Source organism: Uloborus diversus, chromosome 10 (genome assembly GCF_026930045.1).
Source record: "Uloborus diversus isolate 005 chromosome 10, Udiv.v.3.1, whole genome shotgun sequence".
NCBI lineage: Eukaryota > Metazoa > Arthropoda > Arachnida > Araneae > Uloboridae > Uloborus > Uloborus diversus.
The window spans coordinates 100,516,861-100,538,742 of record NC_072740.1 but is presented as its reverse complement, the minus strand read 5'-3'; the positions used below and the strand labels follow the sequence as shown (position 1 = coordinate 100,538,742).

General features: G+C 33.2%; 1 protein-coding gene across 1 annotated transcript in view; it reads left to right on the top strand.

Annotated features, from left to right (window-relative positions):
- Positions 1 to 21,882, top strand: part of LOC129231112 (multidrug resistance-associated protein 1-like) — a 130,604-nt gene that overhangs the window by 84,466 nt on the left and 24,256 nt on the right. Inside the window, exons 21-24 of the mRNA XM_054865359.1 lie at positions 2,488 to 2,632; positions 6,489 to 6,654; positions 6,737 to 6,936; positions 9,500 to 9,626. Coding sequence (XP_054721334.1) covers positions 2,488 to 2,632; positions 6,489 to 6,654; positions 6,737 to 6,936; positions 9,500 to 9,626 — 638 coding nt within the window. The remainder of the gene's footprint in view (positions 1 to 2,487; positions 2,633 to 6,488; positions 6,655 to 6,736; positions 6,937 to 9,499; positions 9,627 to 21,882) is intronic.

The window sequence follows — 21,882 nt, the reverse complement described above, 5'->3', positions numbered from 1 at the left end:
TTCCATTTTTTACGTCGCTTTCGGCAAAAAAAAAAAAAAAATAATAAATAGCCTGTGTGTGTGTTCATATTTTAATAAAGCTTAACAGCACTGGACTTAGTTGTTTGGTTTAATTGATAAGTTTTATTCGGTAGAGCGTTCGGCTATAAACTATCTGAACTTCGGGCAAGCTTGGGCTGTCCGACATAATATCAAATTTATATTAGTATTACGCATTACATGTGCTCATAACATACACACCTAATAAAATAAATGCAGTGGGAATGCTACTTGGTGTTTCGACTCCTTTATGCAGGCTACAGTTATCATTCGGATAAGTTGATTGTTAATCGAACTGTGTTCTTTGACTACATCCAGACCACTCAACATAATGTAAGCATAAAAAAGTATTAGATTTACCTAAAGAAACCCTTTTTGTGCAGAAAAACATTTTTATTGTATGCTAAAATGTAGATGTTTCTAATAGCAGTGTTCGACCTTTTGTACAAATGAAAAAATACTACGCCCGATTAAAACTATGAGTTTCACTCAGTAAACCTTTAATTTTTTATTCGCGCGAATACGATATAAAGCATTAAAAGTATTATCAACTTCATTAGCAAGAAATTATTTTCTACTCCTCTGCTTTCTGCTGAAAAAAAAAATACATTTTGTCTACGTTCGAAAAATTACACTTAAGAACGGACTCAGTTCAACTGGTTTTGGTTTTGAATTTTAAGTGTTCGATTAAAAGAGAAACATGTGGGGGCATTTAAGCCGTAACGGTTAAAGCAACCTTCTATGTGAATGTGAAATAGTTCAATATTCAAAGATAAAAACACTTATTTTCATTCAAATTTATTACTTCTCTAGAATGTTTGTTTCAATCGCTACGTGAGATCTTCGTCATTCTTTAATCAAATTCCATGCTTTGCGAATAATTTTAAATCGTACCATGCTGGTTAATGACAAAACACAGATGCATGATCTTATTATTATTATTTATTTATTTTTTTTGGGGGGGGGGGGCAAAAAGCTTTTTTGCTGTTTTTTACTACGCATTCCTTCAATGAATAGCTTTCGAAAAGGAAGGCGCAATTGCTAGGTTTGTTGGGGTGTCGGGCTGTTAGTCAGAATGGCGCCAATTCGAATACGTGCCAATAAATATCTCTTTAATGTTTCTTTTTTTCCCGTCAGATGCTGACATGTGCAGGACTGTATTTGCCACAACCTGTTTTTTCACATGCACAATTATTGCTTTTTCATGAGTCACCACTCAGCCACACTTTTAATGACATTTATGTTTGCATTGAAAATATGTACGATTAAAAGGGGAGCTATGATCAAATTATCACAACGTTGTATTTAACGAGGTTTTGTTACTGATGTCTTCAAATTACATGCCTTCTCTTGTGCGCTTACTTTTTTCCATTCTTCTTCATAATGTTCTTTGAAATTTTTTAAGAGCAAAATGCCTGATGAAACGATTTGAAGCACAGTGCGGAGTTCCGCACGGGTCGACTAGTGGTTACTTATTTCATTTTAATCTTGCTTATTTTACATGACCTGAATCGCCAAGAGGAACACTCAAGCAACGTAAAATAACCAACAAACAGGCAGGCAGCCAAGAAGAACATGCATGCTTCGTAAAATAAACATTCAGTCCACGTACGGTCTCGATCGGTGAATCCTACTGTAAAAATATTGAAGTTCAATGCGTTGGTGTTAAGGGGGAAAAAATCACAGATAATCCATGGCTGCATATAATCCGCACCTCATAAACTGCCTCTTTCAGCAGATAATCCACGGATTATGCGCAGGAAAATACGGTAACCGGGATTCCACTGCTGATTCTATTTTACTGTATTTTGCTTTCTTAATTTTGGTTCAATTTCGAAATTGCTTGTTTCCTTAAAATGCTACACACATGCACACACACACACACACACACATATATATATATATATATATATAATCAGTGGCATACCTAGCGTGAGTGACACCCGGGGCGGTAATTTGTGGTGTCACACACACACACCCCTACAGATGCAAAAGAAAACAAAAATTTTATGAAAATATAAAGTTCATGCAATTTTCAAAAACAACTACATTTGTGTCAAAAAGAAATTTTAGGTGGGCTAATGTACAAAAAAGAAGTAAAAGTGGGGGTCCAGGGGTCAACCTCCGGAACAATTTCAAATTTGTAGTCTAAAAATGCATTTTAGCTTCATATTTTTCAAAAATTTGCAATTTCACTTAGGGTGTCACCCCCCAGACGGGTGACACCTGGGACCTCCTCCCCTCCCCGGTAGTGACGCCACTGTATATATATATATATATATATATATATATATATATATATATATATACATACACACACTCGAGCACCTGGTACTACTGTAGAGTTAAGGTAATGGAGAATAAGTTCAGACATCGGTGAAAACATTCAATTTTGCATATTCTTACGTATATCCATATTTGTTGCAACAACAATTTCTATTTTTACAGCTATATCAACTTGCATGGGGGTCACTGTTCTTGTTTATGGCTCAACAAAAGCATCAGAATTGTATCATAAAGAAATGCTTAGTTGTGTTTTGAAGTGTCCTATGTCATTTTTTGATAGCACACCAATGGGTCGTGTGATGAATAGGTAAGCTGCATCATGCTGTTTGAATTTTCCATTGGAGTTTTTATTTCATATTGAGCAAATTGAAAAAGGTCAATTTATTATTTTCATAATTAGTCATTTAGGGTAACTTTGAGCCACAATATCTCTCTTTTAAGCTTCATTCAATGTATTTAAGTTGTTTTATTGCATTAGTTGGTATAAAATGGAAGAAAAACGTCTAATGTGTTGTATAGTTTTCCCACACTGCTGTAGTTGGCTAAAATATATTTGAGAGAACTGACCTTGGGGTTTGTTGGGAAAACTAAAGTTTAATAACTATAGTCAATTTAAATTTCTGAAAACTTATGACCTGTACTTACATACTGTATAAATTTTTTTTGAAAGTAAGCTTGTTTTTTGATATTTTTATAATGTCCTTTTCAATCTCATTCAAGTAATCATTCATTTGAATTCATCACATCAGTATTTTGGCACATTTCCATTTTGTGTAAGATTTGTTTTGAAAAAAGCAAACGTTTTAGAAACAAATAAGATGTCAAAAATAATCAAATTTTGATTATGCATGGCTGAAAAGCTCCCCTGAGTGAATGACTCAGGGCTCCCAAATGGTTCGCTTTTCCCGCCTAAGTCTGTTTTTTATGGTAAAGTTCGCTTTAGACCGCTTTTTAACATTTTGGTCCGATTAGTCGGCTTTTATATTAATTTTACTTAAATATCAGATTTTAAAAGTTTTTCATTTCGTTAAAAGTTACTGTAAACCCAAACACGCCGCCGCAGCGCGTGTTAAACAAGGTTCGTACGCCCATAAAAAACCTCGAAAAGTTCTTGGACAAAAAAAAGAGGTCATTTTCAAGTGCTTGAAAACTTTGAAAAAGTATGAAAAATTTCTTTATTGCTGGAATTCTTTCAAAAATCATTGGATTGTGCTTGTAATTCTTTTAAAAATATTTCGTTAGTGCAATATTCTGAACATATATATTCGATATGATTTATCGCGAAAAATTGCTTTCGTGTTTGAGGTTTCAATCCTTTCGCATCTGTTAATATTTTGATGCTTTTTACAATCAAAGTTATTTTGACATGTGCTTACCTTAGCTTAGCTTATTTTTCGATAAATTTCAATAATTAACGAAGGAATTATTTTGGAAACCATGGCAACATTGAACTTACTCGGACTTCACGGAAAAATGCTTCTTACGTTTGAAAATTTTCATCTTTTGCATCTTGTAAATATGTTGATGTTTTCCACAATTGGAAGTTATTTTAACATATGCTACTTTAGTTTAGCTCATTTTTCGTTTAGTTTCAATAATTGACGAAGGAAATATTTTGGAAGTTATTTTGAATATGCTACCTTAGTTTAGCTTATTTTTCGTTTAATTTCAATAATTAACAAAGGAAATATTTTGGAAACCATAACAACATTGAGCTTATTCGGACTTCGCAGAAAATTGCAGCTCGCGTTTGAAACTTCAATCCTTTTGCATCTTGTGAACATTTTGATGGTTTTGACAATTGGAAGTTATTTTGACATATGCTACTATAGATTAGCTTAGTTTTCATTTAATTTCAATAATTAACGAAAGAATTATTTTGGAAGCCATGGCAACATTGAACTTATTTGGACTTCGCGGAAAAATGCTTCTCGCGTTTGAAATTTCAATCCTTTTGCATCTTGTAACATTCTTAAACATTTTGATGTCATTGACAATTGGAAGTTATTTTGACATATGCTACTTTAGATTAGCTTATTTTTCATTTAATTTCACTAATTAACGAAGGAGTTATTTTGGAAACCATGGTGTAACATTGAACTTTCTCGGACTTAGCGGAAAATTGCTTTTAGTGTTTGAAATTTCAATCTTTTTGAATCATGTATGTATTAAAATATTTTGCCCAATCGAATGTTATTTTCCCATATGCCACCTTAGATTAGCATGTTTTATGTTTAATTTAGTAGAAAATAAATAAATTTGTTTTATGGGAAACATGCCAACATTGAACTTAGTTCGTGAAAATTTGCTTCTCTGAGCTTTCAGTCGTTTTGTATCTTATAAATATTTTTATATTTATGGCAATTAGAAGTTATTTTGACATGCTAGGTCAGATTAACTCAATTTAATTTTTATTTAAATAACTAAAAATTTAATAATTTTTGTGTTTAATTCAAGTGTATTTACAACTCCAAACTTAATTTTGATTATTATTAGCTTATTTTTGGTTATCACTGTTTTTTGTGGGGGGGGGGGGACATTAAATTTAAACAATTGAGCACATAACATTTTAAAGTAGCATTTGTATATGAAACAAAGTTGAATTATGTAATTTTATGAAGTTGAATTTGTGTACATCATTTCATTGTCATGATGCCTGCTAAAGGGGGGAATTTGTTTTCTCCCCCCATAAAAGTTCAAAGCAATCATAGAGTTTTTTTTTTTTTATTGTAAGCTTTATGATTTTTGAAAATATGCTTTGAATATGAAAATTGCAAAAATGTGAGTCATGTGATCTGCTTCTCTTCGTGATTGAGCATTTCAGACATTTTTAGGAAAATTTTCAATACAGTACATCTTTTTGGTGTGTGATAGATTCATATGGGCTGAGAAGGGATATAATGATATTAAAAAGCATTATAAGACAGAAAAACACAAAAATAATTTTAAACTATAGAAAGATGAAGCACAGCTTCATCTATCCTTCAGTGAGACTACCAGCATCCCTGGTTCAATTCAAAGTGTATCATTACGCCTATCTAGTTCTAAGGAGGCTGCCTTAAGTGCTGAGCTAAGTACCTCCCCTCCCTCCCATCCAAATGTTTGTGTAAATAATATTATTATTCAATTGATAAAAAGATCAGTTGTGCAGAAGATGATAAAGTAATTGTATCATTAAAAATCAGTATTACGGTTAATAAACAAATTATCTTCACGGATTTAGAGCAGCAGGCAGCTAATTTGCCTTTTGGTGCTTCCTTGGGTTTAAATGAATAGTCCTCTCAAGGTCCTCTTTTTAATCCTAACTGGTCCTCTTTAGTCCTCTTTTTGATTGAAAATGGTCCTCTTTTACCCTTTTCTAAAGCTAAAATGTGTTGGGAGCCCTGATGACTTATTAATGAAAAGAAACTTATTTAGTTTAGATATTTAAAACTCAGCATGTGTGTAACACCAAAAGAGTCTTGAAGAAAGTGACATATGTGTGAGGGACTAGGTATACTAAGGAAGAGGAAGATTAGAGGGGGAGATCTTCTGTATAAGATATGTACCTTTTATGTTAGGGTTACTCTACTAATAGAATGTATGGGAATTAAATGTTGTTGCATTCCTGAAAGAGATAGCTAATTCATGAAATACACCGCCAGCTCAGTCAATACCAGCGGAGGACTGCAGTTTTGTGCTTATTAGCACTCATCAGCCCGGCATTGGAGTGACTGAGCTGGAGGTGGGAAACCTCTTAAAGAAGCCAAGAGTGCTAAACAAACTGGTAGCTAATATAGAATTAGCACAGACCAGATGAGTGACTGAAGCAATGGTTCAGTTCAACTCGAATATTAAAGGCAAGGCAGGTGTATTCAGTAAGTTACCACCCTATAAGCATGAAACTGCAGTCCTCGGCTGGAATTGACTGAGCTGGCGGTGTAGTTCATGCATTTCTGCCTTAGCCCTGGCTATAGGGCGGTAACTTACTGAATCAATAGCTAATTGTTTTTTAAAAAATGTTGAGTTTTGATATTTTAGTGTGTGCAGTAAGTGAGACTAGGCTAAATGTTTGATGTGAATCTTTTACTCTTGAAAGACCTGCAAACCATAGCTTCAAAACTACTCCCATTGTACTTAAATTGTATTTTAAATTAGTATTTTGATATGAAAATTAATTTTAGGTTTACAACAGATATGGATGTATTGGATACTCAAATTGTCTATGCAATAGACAGTTGGTTCTCCTGTATTTTTTATGTTCTTGCCAGTTTTATAGTGATTGGAATAAACACACCAATTTTCCTCGCTTCTATTCTTCCTTTTGGACTTTTGTACTATATTATTCAGGTAAGAAGTAGAAAATTTCTTTCATGTTATATGTGTCTTTAAGAGTTTTTTCTCAACAGCATTTTCTGAAACTTTCTTCCAGACTCTGCATTTGACTGCATCCAGACAAATAAAACGATTGGCATCAACTACCAGGTCTCCAGTTTACAGTCAGTTCATAGAATCGGTTCATGGTGTATCTTCCATTAAAGCATACAATGTTCAAAAAGATTTCATTGGAAAATTTGAAAACATTTTAGATACGCATATAACTTGTGTTATCAGTAATGTATCTTGCAACAGGTATTTTAAAGACTTTCCTTACGTTTTTGTCTACTCCTACCCTATTACCTCGCATTATCTGTCATGGCACTAAATTCAGGGGTCACCAGATTTTCAATAACACTTGCCTGGTTCTTTCCGGCATGCCGGAAAAATCGAGGTTAGGAAAAAAAGTAATACTGTATAAAAAATATACGTTTGTTCATCTTAAAAATGAATATAAGTTCTGTACAAATCTTATTAATGTTAATAAACAGTTTTTAATTTTTTAAAAATATTTACTAACAATGTCATTTGTTATTTTAGCAAGAAAATATTGTTTAATAATGAATAATTTTATAAAAGTTAAATTAAAACTAAGTAAGCAAACATTTAAGCAGTAAGTTACTGCCCCTAAACCAGTGATTAAGAATTTACCACAGCTATTCAACAGATAAAAATTAAACTTACCTCTCTGAAAGGAACCTAAAATAATTTATTTAAAAAAATTATGAACATATCGCAGTATTGATGATTGCCTCTGAATTGATTACTTGATTGGCACATAATTAAATCCATAATTAATGACCTACCGTAAATAACAAGCACACATTATACGAAATACACGTTTTATTTTATTTATTTATTTATTTTTTTTTTGAAAGAAGATTACTTTTGGGATTTATATTAATTTTTTCTTTACAGTGGTTTGTTTTCTGATTGGAACTGAATGGGGAAATTTACTTTTGTTAGGCTGGAAAATAAACCTCGAATTTTCCGGCAAGTTGGTCAACCTCGCTTTTTTTCCAGCATATCAGATAATGCGGGTTAATACGGTATTTTTCTCTAAATAGCATAAATTTTCTCTAACTTTTTTTTTGTAATGCTTTTATAAATCCTTCTCGATCTGAAATACTTTGTTATGAGTTTGCTTAAACTTGTGTTTGGGGGGGGGGCATGGTTGCTTTGATATTAAAGGCTTAAAAATACATATGATTATAGTTTATGTTCATGCCTTTAAAAAGTAAAATATATCATTAAGTTTTGCTCATCTTATTGTATGAACCTGCTTGCAGAAAGACTTGTTATTTTGAAATGATTTGTAACTATAGTTTAAAACTTTTTTTTTTTTTTTTGAAAAAAAATGAAAGACAAAATAATAATAATAATAATGTTTTAAACATGATCATTAGGGTTATGAAAAACATTTTCTGCATTTTTTTTATATCCTGTAGTTGCAATTGATAAATTCTTGTGTCCTGAGCAGTAAAATCTATTGTTGTTGTTGTGTCTGAAATAACAACTAGTTTGAAGTTTAGTGTACTAAATATGTGGTGCTGTAGCCTGTAGCTACTAAAATAGTAGAATCTATAATAGAATAGTATTTTCATGATGAAATTGCTAATACAATGTGCTGATAGTTTTGGGAAACATTGTTTAAAACTATATGTGAGAATTAGTAATAACACACAGAAGAAATCTTCCATCCTCTATCCACCAAGATACTTGATGGTGTGGGGAAGGCTTGGCAGAGCAGACTGAACCATGGAAAAAAGAGTACTAATTAGAGAAACCAAAGCCAACAGATTTTGAACTATAGAAACAAACATGGAACTTAGAAGAACATTGGAGATTTTGAGAGTTAACAAACCCCATCCTTTTAAACTTTGATACTAGTCCTATAACATAACTTTTAAGTCCTATAATGTAATTGTTTAAGGTTTTGTTCAGACATTATGGTTTTAAAAAAAATCTTGTATGCTCTGAGTAAAAAACTGTTGTTTAAGTAAGATTGAGAGAGAGAGAACAGTAGCTGAAAAAAGATTTGCTAAGAACCTGTTTTTTTTTTTTTTTTTTTTTTTTTTTGTATTACAATACAGTTCAAATTTACAGTTTATGTCTGAAAGAAAGTATATAAGAAATACTTGTTCTTATGATCAGACATTATTATGGATGCTGTGAGATATAATTGGTAAGATAATTTCATACTTCTGTATGAGCTATGCACACAAGATTTAGAAGGATTTTAATTTTTATATTTTTATTAACAGATCACTATATATCATTCACTGTTATATTATTCACATTCCAAAGAAAAGCACAATTACAAAAATACAATAAGATACAAATAGTTAAGCTCTGCTGGTGTCTTATTTTAATTACTTTACCTTTGAAATATTTTCTTAATTTCTTGAAGATTTTGTGAATAAAATTCATTTTTTGAAACAAATACACCTCTAACTTTCCTTTTTTGTAGAATTACCCACATTCTAATTGTAATTGAACTTATTTCCTTGAAAAGATGCAGACACAAGATTCAAAAATACCTTGACTACTGAGTAAAAACTCAATTTAATGCATTTGTTTCATGCTATAACTTTGATATCCTATTCAGAAACTAAGTATTGTAACAGAGTAGGAGATGATCTGTTAGAATTCTTAACTTAATTTAACACTTTATCACAATGTTTCTCACACATCATTACCAAATTTTTATTTCATCTGAAAGTATGACACTTTTAATTTAAATATTTATTTTTGATGTCAGTGGATTTACTTTCAAATGAAATCCTAGATTATCCCTTGATAGTATCCATTTTTTCAGGTGGCTTCATTTCTGGCTGGATGCTTTCGGTACTACAATTGTACTTATAGCAACTTCTCTAGCCATAGTAAAGCGTCATTCCTTGGGACCATCCATTGTTGCATTAATTGTTTCTTATGCTTTATCGGTAAGTACATTTACACTGCTTATAGCTATGCATTTAAAGTTCGATTGGTAGCAATTTTCAATGCTGATTTGGTTCCTGTAATTTATAGACATTGAATCGGATTTTGGGAAATATAAGGGGCATTCAAATAAAACCTGGTCATTAGCCTAAAGTAACGGTTACGATTTTATTAACTCAAAAATAGTCGCCAAAACTGTTGGCACCTTTATCCCATTGCTACATTAGGCGGTCAATTCTGCTTTTGAAGAAGCTAGTAGGTTCAGTAATGTAGCCAAGGGGGTTGGATCCATGGGGTCCAGACCCCCCTTTACTGAGATGTCACTGTCCCCCTGCACTTACATAAACAGAATTTTCCAAAAAAAAAAAAAAAAATATATATATATATCAATATACAGTCGAACCTTGATATCTCGAATTTGAAGGGAGCATCAAAAAAATTCGAGTTATCAAAAATCCTTGGGTAGCTGGGGGGGTGGGGGATAAAATGCAAAAAATGCATGGTTCTTTGAAAATAAAAGCATATATTATTCACAAAACACTTACTGATACATTGAATCATTTAAAAAAAGAATCGATGCTGGTTTTCTTCAAATTCAAGTCTTGTTCCACTACAATTTCTAAATGAGAAAGCGCTCTGAATGTCTCTTCTGTTATATGTGGACGGGATTCGATGAATCTTCGTAGCACATCAGTAGCGGATAGGGCTTCCTTGTTTGTAGGTTTTTTTTTGAGGATTGCAGATCTCTTCTTCTTCATCCTCTTCGGAAATTGGATCCCAGCGGTTATTTGAGAAAGAATTTCATGGTCTTCCCACCGACCACATACTGCAACTTCTTCATCAACGTTTAGGAAGTCTTGGAATTGCACTTTTAAATCCAAACATTCGGAAAGTTGTCCCCAATTTGTCCGTGACACACTCATTTCTGTTTCATCATTTATGTCGCATACGGGGACATCCTCTTCATTCTTTACGAATCCAGCTTTCTTAAAGTAATTTCTGATGGTTGAGGAAGTTATACACTATTCCAAGCTTTGTCAGTCATTTGCATGGCTTCTAATATGGTAACTCCAGAAGGCTTGACTCCTTCTTCAATTCCAGTCAAAAGTTTTTTCACAACTTGATGGCAATATTTGATCTTAAAGCTGTGAATGATCCCTTGATCAAGGGGTTGTAATTTCGATGTAGTGTTCGGGGGAAGAAGCTCAACCTTTGCCTAATCCAATTTCTGGATTTTGTTGTGGGCTTTGCAGTTTTTTAATGAATAGTACGATTTTACGTTTTTCTCTTTTCATTTTCCTTTCTAATTCTTTTAGCCAATTTTCAAAAATTTTGGAAGTCATCCATGCTTTACGGTTAGAATCGTAAGCAAAAGGAAAGGATTTCACGCCTGAAAAACACCTTGGTTAAGCTGATTTTCCAATCATTAGAGGAGGTAGTTTTACAGTCCCATCCATGTTGGCACAAAGCAGCAAAGCCAATCTTTCTTTACTTCTCTTGCCTCCTTTGCAGGCTTCTCCTTTTATAGCCATGGTTTTATCCGGAGTGCATTAAAAAAAAAAGTCCGGTTTCATCAGCATTAAACACATTTTTTTCATCATAATTTTGCAGGATTAAATGTAGTTTTTCTTTAAATTCCACGCAGACTTCCTCATCAACGCTTGCACTTTCGCCGCATAACTTAAGAAATGTAATGTTGTTTCGGTTTTTAAAATTCTCGAACCATCCATTGCTTCCTTTGAAATTTAAATGGCCCAATTCCTTAGCAAATGCTTCGGCTTTCTCTTTTATCAAATTTCCATTCAGAGGGGTGTTTTGTGCTCTGCATTGTGTTATCCAAATCATTAGACATATTTCCATATCATGAAACTCGCTAACTCGAATTCTCTTTCGTTTCTCAAAGCCGTCATCACACTTTTCCAGAATACCCTCTTTGTTTTTCAATATGGTCGATAAGGTACTGCTTGGAATTCCAAACTCTTTTGTGATTTCGTTTTTCTTTTTGGAACCTTTTTCCACTTCTTCAATAAGTCGTTTCATCTCCTGAATGGAAAGCGTATTTAATTTTTGTTTGGTTGCCATAACTAATATGCGTAAATGGACTGTTTTGAAAGTTATCTGAAATGATTCCTTTCTACCACCGTACGCAATGTGAAGATAGAACAGAATGAGGGTCCAGCAAAACTGTAACAAGAAGCAGCTATCCCCTCTACTCCCCTCCCGCCAGCATTTCACAGCTCCTCTCCTGCAGGTGTGTGACTTTGAAAAGTCAGAAGAAGGGAGGAGGGGCGGAAGAGGGTGAAATGACGAAAGGAGAGGAATGTTGAAAATTTGGAACGCCATAGAATAGAATAGAAACAGGTTTGCACACATTTTGGAACAAAAAAAAAAGGAAATGGAATCCTAGTGAAATAGCAAAACATTTCGAGTTATCAAGGGCTTAAAACTCGAAATTTCGACTAAACAAGGTAATTTGACCATTGACAATATAGGAAGTATGAAGGGAGAAAAAAAAAATTCGAGATATCAAAAATTTCGAGTTATCAAAGTTTGAGTTATCGAGGGTTGACTGTATATATATATATATATGTAAGAACCGCCGCTCGGTTCTTATTACTGTTGGAACTTGCGTGCTACCGTGGATGAAATACCCGAAGTTTGAGGAACTAAAACGGGTTGTTGCAAGCCCAACAGAAATTGTGGTGTGATCTGCTCGGGGGAAAAATGGAATTAAAAACACATTTAACAGTCAAAAACAATTTTATTCAATAACGTTAAATATATCTTAAAATTTGTAATATCAACAAGGGTAAATAAACTACTTTTAAACCCACAAACATTTTGACTGAAAATAAAACCCCCCACAAGAACATTTATAGGAACACATTATGTAATACTGTATCGTTCAATTCCAAAACTTAACAGACTAGTCAACGCTAGTCCACCTTGAGTCCATTGCCTAAAAATAGAATAGTCCTGATAATATTCAAGATGAAAGTTCATACCGTTCAGGATATTCACTCTTTAATACTTGGCATATCAAAACGTGAAGGCCTGATCCTTCCAATGGATCCAACGTGAAAGTTGATTGCAGCCCGTACCACTCGTGGCCAGCCGCCATGCTGGACCTTCTATAGACTTGACCTCTCGGACACGAAGAACCGCCAAATCCGGTGAAGAACCCTTACACGCGGACATCCAGTCCAGCCAGATTCCAGGACATCTTTTCATCCAATCCAGCGTGAACCTTCGACAGTCTTGTGAAGCCTACGTCCAACAACATCAACTTCCGTGAAAGAAACTCCACAATCTTTCACCTTTTCATCCTTCACCACCAAAATGCCTCAAGGTGACCAATGGAACCTGCCCACTCTTTTAGCCTGGCATAACGAACTTATTTCCTACATTTTTCTAAAAATAAGTCCACTCGACAACGTGGAACTGATGAGAAACTGGAGCACACCGCTCCCAGTAACACACCGAACTGCAGTTACGGCGACATCAAAACTGATAAGATAAGAATAAAAAGAGATTGATTGATTGGGTGCACTCACTTAAATACGTTTCCCAATTCCACCATGTGATGTGACGTTTATCGAATCACATGCATAAATTATCGCTGTGAAACAACACAACACCTTTTATTTTCTAACTGTGAAACCTTTTAAAATAGTTATTCACCTGCACTCAGCAAAATGTTACTCAACTCAGTAACAGTGACGTCACATTATCGCGTTGTGTGAACAAACTCATGATTCTGTTGGAGTTTCTACTTTGGGGAACAATTCGTCCGCCGGTTAGGTAGTGGGATAATTTTCAATTTTTGTTATAAAATGAATTAAGTTACTAGAACTTCTTAAACCTTTGGGAATTGTCTTCAAGAACTAAAATTTCATATTTTTGCTAACAATTATGAATCTTGATTTTCGCAAGTTGCAGTGTTGTGCCGTGATAACCTACCATGTAGAAAGAGGACAAAGCTACTTTCACAACATCTGTATTTTTACATAGAATATACCAGCAGGAACTTCTCTTAACTAACCCCCTGTTTAGTTGTCCCACGGTTTTTATATAGGGAATATCATTAAAAGATTACAGATAATTATCCCTTGATCATGTGATCTCACGTGATCTATACAGGAGGAGCAGATTGCAATAACGAAATATTATTGGGCTTTGCACCGCAGACAGAGGCTGGCTTAAGTCTGGAGGGAAAAAAAGTGTCTGGTAGGTACTTTAAGGGAAAACACATCTGAGCCTAGAACATAACCATATATGGTATGAGAAGCATTCAAGTGTGTAATAAATAATGTCTGTGACTCATTACCGCTGACATATAAGTGAACAGAACTTAATATGGAAAAGACCTAGCAAAGGATTTTTCATATTACATATACATATATATATATATATATATATATATATATATATATATATATATATATATATAAAATAAGCAAACAAAATTTCAAATATTAAACAATCATATAAAAATAATGATGATAAAAAGGAAAATTGCAAATAGCATTAAATAGGAAAAGATAAAGTATGAATCCAGAGCTCATCAGCCGTGGAGGATTCATTAATTATGGTCAAAAGACCAAAAATTAAACTATGAACTAAGAGAGATTGTTTAAGCTCCAGTACTACAATATAGAATAACATTGGGCAAATGCACCACTTGCTAAACTATAAACAATAAACAAGAGCTCAAATCTAAAACTAAAATTAAAAGCAGGGGGTTTCCTCTCGACTAATTAGGAAAACAAGTTCCGATAATTAGCCATCCACGGGACAGTACCTGCCAATAACAAAATTATCTTACCTTGAAATCCATATAAAAAGAGCCCATTCCGATGTTCAACGTGATAGAAATTCCTTCCAGTTGTCAGCGTAAAAATAAAAAATAAAATCATATCCAAAATTCCTTCCAGTTGTCAGCGTAAAAATAAAAAATAAAATCATATCCAAAAGATTACTCCAGAACCATGCCAAGTCGTCCATTTCCCATGTGTAAAAATCATCCACCCCGGTGATCCACAAAAAAATGGTTTGTCACGGTTGTATCATACATTTATACAGTTGAACAGTTTCAAAAGAAGCGAAATGCTCATCGAAGGCTATACTTAAGCAAATGTTTTCAACCAGATTTTTAGGGAAGTTATTATTAAAAAGTATGTTTTTAGGAGAATTCATTAATTATGGTCAAAAGACCAAAAATTAAACTATGAACTAAAAGAGAATGTTTAAGCTCCAGTACTACGATATAGAATAACATTGGGCAAATGCACCACTTGCTAAACTATAAACAATAAATAAGAGCTCAAATCTAAAACTAAAATTAAAAGCAGGGGGTTTCGCCTTGACTAATTAGGAAAACAAGTTCTGATAATTAGCCATCAACGGGACAATACCTGCCAATAACAAAATTATCTTGCCTTGAAATCCATATAAAAAGAGCCCATTCCGATGTTCAACGTGATAGAAATTCCTTCCAGTTGTCAGCGTAAAAATAAAAAATAAAATCATATCCCAAAGATTACTCCAGAACCATGCCAAGTCGTCCATTTCCCATGTGTAAAAATCATCCACCCCGGTGATCCACAAAAAAAATGGTTTGTCATGGTTGTATCATACATTTACACAGTTGAACAGTTTCAAAAGAAGCGAAATGCTCATCGAAGGCTATACTTAAGCAAATGTTTTCAACCAGATTTTTAGGGAAGTTATTATTAAAAAGTATGTTTTTGAGTTCTGAAATTTCTTGATTAAATGCAGAAATGGCATTGCAAATTCTTTTTATTCTGATAGCTTGCGAAACAATGATGCCAATAAAAACCCTTTTACTTAAGCAGGAGGAAAAATCTTGTAAGCTGGTAACTGTGAAATTAAACTCTTGCTTCTTTTATCATAGATTGTAGTGTAACAATTTGAATCAATTTGTATGTTGATATCCAGGAAATTACAACTATTTTGATTAAAACTAGTCTTTTTGAGCGTTAATGAACTATGATAAATTGTTTTGCTGAATTCAGAAAAATTCGGAAAATTTATACACAATAGGTCATCAATGTACCTGATGATTATTACTAGTTTATATGGTATGAGAAGCATTCAAGTGTGTAATAAATAATGTCTGTGACTCATTACCGCTGACATATAAGTGAACAGAACTTAATATGGAAAAGACCTAGCAAAGGATTTTTCATATTACATATATATATATATATATATATAAAATAAGCAAACAAAATTTCAAATATTAAACAATCATATAAAAATAATGATGATAAAAAGGAAAATTGCAAATAGCATTAAATAGGAAAAGATAAAGTATGAATCCAGAGCTCATAAGCCGTGGAGGATTCATTAATTATGGTCAAAAGACCAAAAATTAAACTATGAACTAAAAGAGAATGTTTAAGCTCCAGTACTACAATATAGAATAACATTGGGCAAATGCACCACTTGCTAAACTATAAACAATAAACAAGAGCTCAAATCTAAAACTAAAATTAAAAGCAGGGGGTTTCGCCTTGACTAATTAGGAAAATAAGTTCTGATAATTAGCCATCCACGGGACAATACCTGCCAATAACAAAATTATCTTGCCTTGAAATCCATATAAAAAGAGCCCATTCCGATGTTCAACGTGATAGAAATTCCTTCCAGTTGTCAGCGTAAAAATAAAAAATAAAATCATATCCAAAAGATTACTCCAGAACCATGCCAAGTCGTCCATTTCCCATGTGTAAAAATCATCCACCCCGGTGATCCACAAAAAAATGGTTTGTCACGGTTGTATCATACATTTACACAGTTGAACAGTTTCAAAAGAAGCGAAATGCTCATCGAAGGCTATACTTAAGCAAATGTTTTCAACCAGATTTTTAGGGAAGTTATTATTAAAAAGTATGTTTTTGAGTACTGAAATTTCTTGATTAAATGCAGAAATGGCATTGCAAATTCTTTTTATTCTGATAGCTTGCGAAACAATGATGCCAATAAAAACCCTTTTACTTAAGCAGGAGGAAAAATCTTGTAAGCTGGTAACTGTGAAATTAAACTCTTGCTTCTTTTATCATAGATTGTAGTGTAACAATTTGAATCAATTTGTATGTTGATATCCAGGAAATTACAACTATTTTGATTAAAACTAGTCTTTTTGAGCGTTAATGAACTATGATAAATTGTTTTGCTGAATTCAGAAAAATTCGGAAAATTTATACACAATAGGTCATCAATGTACCTGATGATTATTACTAGTTTTAATCAAAATAGTTTTAATTTCCTGGATATCAACATACAAATTGATTCAAATTGTTACACTACAATCTATGATAAAAGGTGCGAGTTTAATTTCACAGTTAACAGCTTACAAGATTTTTCCTCCTGCTTAAGTAAAAAGGTTTTTATTGGCATCATTGTTTCGCAAGCTATCAGAATAAAAAGAATTTGCAATGCCATTTCTGCATTTAATCAAGAAATTTCAGAATTAAAAAACATACTTTTTAATAATAACTTCCCTAAAAATCTGGTTGAAAACATTTGCTTAAGTATAGCCTTCGATGAGCATTTCGCTTCTTTTGAAACTGTTCAACTGTGTAAATGTATGATACAACCGTGACAAACCATTTTTTTGTGGATCACCAGGATGGATGATTTTTACACATGGGAAACGAACGACTTGGCATGGTTCTGGAGTAATCTTTTGGATATGATTTTATTTTTTATTTTTACGCTGACAACTGGAAGGAATTTCTATCATGTTGAACATCGGAATTGGCTCTTGTTATATGGATTTCAAGGCAAGATAATTTTGTTATTGGCAGGTACTGTCCCGTGGATGGCTAATTATCGGAACTTGTTTTCCTAATTAGTCGAGAGGAAACCCCCTGCTTTTAGTTTTAGTTTTAGGTTTGAGTTCTTGTTTATTGTTTATAGTTTAGCAAGTGGTGCATTTGCCCAATGTTATTCTATATTGCATGTACTGGAGCTTAAACATTCTCTTTTAGTTCATAGTTTAATTTTTGGTCTTTTGACCATAATTAATGAATCCTCCACGGCTTATGAGCTCTGGATTCATACTTTATCTTTTCCTATTTAATGCTATTTGCAATTTTCCTTTTTATCATTATTATTTTTATATAATTGTTTAATATCTGAAATTTTGTTTGCTTATTTTATATTTACTCGGCATTTTAGTTTTGCTGCTTTGCTCATCTATGGGCTTTTGGTGTGATCTTTTCAATATTTTTCACTTTTATTATATATATATATATATATATGGATTAAAAAAATCTTTTGTCCTAAATATTTTCACTAATCGACAACTTTCTCATGTTCAGTTCAGTTCAGAACAATAGAAGCTCTGGGAGTGGTAGGGGGAGGCGGCAACAGAATGCTTCAACCCGTGGAATGCATCGCAGACCTGCAGAAAAAGACCCATTGTCTTAGTCCCCTGCCCCGCAAGAAAATTGCTTGCATCTCGTAAATTCCTAGTTCTCAGTTTTATAACCATCCAAAAAGGAGACATTATCTTATTGCCCGTCCCGGCAAGAAAACTGCTGGCAGCTCGTAACCAAACATTCATTGTCAACGAAAAATTGATGAGAGTCATCGATGTTGAAAATGTCGGAGGCAGGAAATTTGTAGGAATGTTTTTGCAGGAAGGTCATACAAAGAGGAAAGCAACACTTAAGATGTTTTTCTGAGTTTAATCAAAAACAGATCCCCTTCTCTTTGTCGGATTGTGAAGGGTGGGGTCAGCCGCCCTTGTAATGTAGCACCATCTTTTTAAAAGATGACTAAGGCTCCTAGAGTCATGGGTAGCCCAGAACTGTTAGCAAAAATATTAAATTTAGTTCTTGAAGACAATTTCTTAGGTTTAAGAAAGTTTTTGTAACTTAGCTCGTTGTTGTTACAAACATTGAAAATTATCCTGCTACCTAACCAGTGGGCGAATTGTTGCCCAAAGTAGAAACGCCAACAGAATTGTGCATTTGTTTAGATGGCATGATGATGTGACATCACTGTTGCTGAATTGAGTAACTTTTTGCTGAGTGCATGTAGACAACTATTTTAAGAGGTTTAACAGTTAGAATTATAACTGTGTTGTGTTGTTTCACAGTGATTTATTTATGCATGTGATTTGATATACGTCACATCATCGCATGGTGGGATTGGGAAATGTACTTAAGTGAGTGCACCCAATCAATGAAGCTCTTACTTTCATTTTATTAGTTTTGATGGCTCCATAACTGCAGTTTGGTGTGTTGCTGGGAGCGGTGTACTCAAGTTTGTCAGTTCCACATTGTCGAGTGGACTTCATTTTTAAGATGTAGGAAATAAATTTGTTGTGCCCGGCTAAAGGAGCAAGCAGGTTACATTGGTCACCTTCAGATATTTTGTTGACAAAGGAAACAAACGAGTGAAAGATTGGGGTTTCTTTCACAGAAGTTGATGTTGTTGGATATAGACTTCACAAGACCGTTGAAGGTTCATTCTGGATTGGATTAAAAGGTGTCCTGGAATCTGGCTGGCCTGGATGTCTGAGTGTAAGGGTTCTTCACTGGATGTGACGATTCTTGATGTCCGAGAGGTCAAGTCTATGGGAAGTCCAGCATGGTGGCTGGCCACAAGTGGTATGGGCTGCAATCAACTTTCATGTAGGATCATATAAATGGATCAGGCCTTCACAGTTTTATGCCAAGTATTAAGGAAAGAATATCCTGAGTGGTATGAACTTTCATTTCATGTTTTACCAGGACTATTCTATTTTTAGGCATTGGACTTAAGGTGGACTAGCATTTGACTAGTCTGTAAAGTTTTTTTAACTGAACAATACTGTAATTTGAAATGTGCTCCTATGAATGTTTCTTGTGGGGGGGGGGGAGTATTTTCAGTCAAAACTTTTGTGCGTTTAAAAGTAGCTTATTTACCTTTGTTGATATTACAAGTTTTAAGATATATTTATTGTTATCAAATAAAATTGTTTTTGACTGTTAAATATTGTTTTAATTCCAATTTTCCCCCTAGCAGATCACTCCACAATTTCCGTTGGGCTTGCACCGACCCGTTTTAGTTCCTCGAACTTCGGGTATTTTCATCCATTTTAGCATGCGAGTCCAACAAGAACTCTATCAGGTCGCACATTCACTTTCTCTATTGCTGCCTTTGGTATGGGTCGATCGTACAAATGTTTTCCTCCACAAAGTTAAAGGGAAAAATCATGAGCAAAACCATAAAAATATAAGAAACAATTAGCCTACCCCCACTGGGTAAGTTGTACTGCAGTTATTTTAAATGTTTTTTTTTTAATCTTTTTTTAACAATAGCAACTTTATGCGCTGTTTTCTCATTTGAAAATTTTGTTCAGACAAAAATTGCATTGAATACCATTTTATTTTTTAACTAACCAGTTCAATTTATTTCACTTATAATTTTCATTCGTAACAATGATGGATTACTTATATCATTGTGTCCCAGAAGCTCGCAACTTTTAGCATTGATTAAATGCATTTCTACAACCTGGAAATTCATTCTGAATATTTGTTTGTTTTCATTACAAGGTAACAGAGAGATTTTTTTTTCTTTCACTCTTTCTGAGCAAATATGTAACGAAAAGATTTAGAATTTTTGCAAGTGTTTTATCTTTTGCGTTTTTAGATATGATCATAGAACTGTATAAAAATGGAAAAAAAATATGTATCTGGAGGTAAAATAAAAGATGTGTAAAAATAAAGGTAAATACTAATGTAACAAAATTGATTTCAGCAATATCAAAGTTTTAAAAAAACGACGAATTGAATTAAAATTTTTTTGAATATGTTCAGTTTTTTTAATTGCAAGTTTGGAATAATTAACGCATGTGTAAAGATGTAAGTTTAAAGATATACTGTCGGCCCCGCTTAATTGAATATTGTCCGTTCCAAGAAATATTATTCGATAAATTGGGGTTTTTGATTAAACTGGGAAATTTTATTTACCTTTCTAAAGTGACAACATTTGTTTTAAAACGTAATACCAATAGCTACAAAAAGGGAATAATTAATGTTATTGCTAAAAAGTTTTTGAAATAAGCTAAATAAAATATAAAATAGTTCAATAATTAGTATACAATTATAAGTACATATGAAAATTATAAAAAGTAACGACAACTTTAGTAATGAAATCTTTGTTTTGCACCATTTTTCAGTATATGTTATTTTTTGAAAAATTATATGATGGGGAATTGCTTGCTCAAGATCTTTTAGGTCTCCCTTTTTTCCCCTCCCCAATACCGTAGCTTACATTTAATTTTTATCAATTTATCATCGTCTAAAATGTGTATATGTGTTATTTAATTATCAACTGCACTATTTTTTTTTCTGTAATGACAAAGACAAAATAAATTTGATAGAATAGTGGAAACATTTTGATGGAATACGATAGCGATAAATATCCTTATATATTATATCTCTAGCCTGTTTTTTGTTTTTAGGCGAGATCTTCCTCAATTCTTGATCGATTTCTTTGATCTACCCCTCATTTTAAAGCTTATTGTTTAGACTACTGACGAAAAATAGACCCAAAGTCTAAAAATTATTTTTTCTGTTAAAAAAAACCTGTTTTAAAGCACTGGACTGAGGTTTTCGGTTAAATTTATACGTTTAACTTGCTCTGTGATCGGCAGAGCAGAATAGCTTGATTGGCAGAGCGTTCGACTGGTAACCAGAAGAACGAGTGTTCAGGCCCCGTCCCGCATGATCTGCATCGAAAAATTAGACATATATCGTGCATTACATGGACACTTATAAACAATAAATAACACAAGTGAGGGAAGAAAATAAATGAGATAGGAACGCTCCTTGTGCACGAGAAGGTGATGCAACCTGTAGCTCAATTGATTCTTAATTATAAGGTTTTTGTTTTGCTTTTAAAAACTTTGGCTCCGGTCAAAAAAATAAAGCATGATGTAAGTAAAAATGAAAAGTATCGGGTTTAAGATTTCAGACTACAATGGAGTACCTTTTGTTCAGATAAAAAATCGTATACTAAAATGTAGATCTTCTAATGAAAGTTTTTGAATCTTGGGACAAAAATAAAAAAATTGCTACCCGAAATTGAAATTACGCTTTTCATTTAGTTAACCTATGAATATTTATTAGAATCAAAGTAAATCATTAAAATTACTAACAACTTGATGGGTAAAATATTATTTTTTTCTTCTTTCGGCAAAAAACAAATAGCCAGTCACATTTCTACTACATTCAAAAA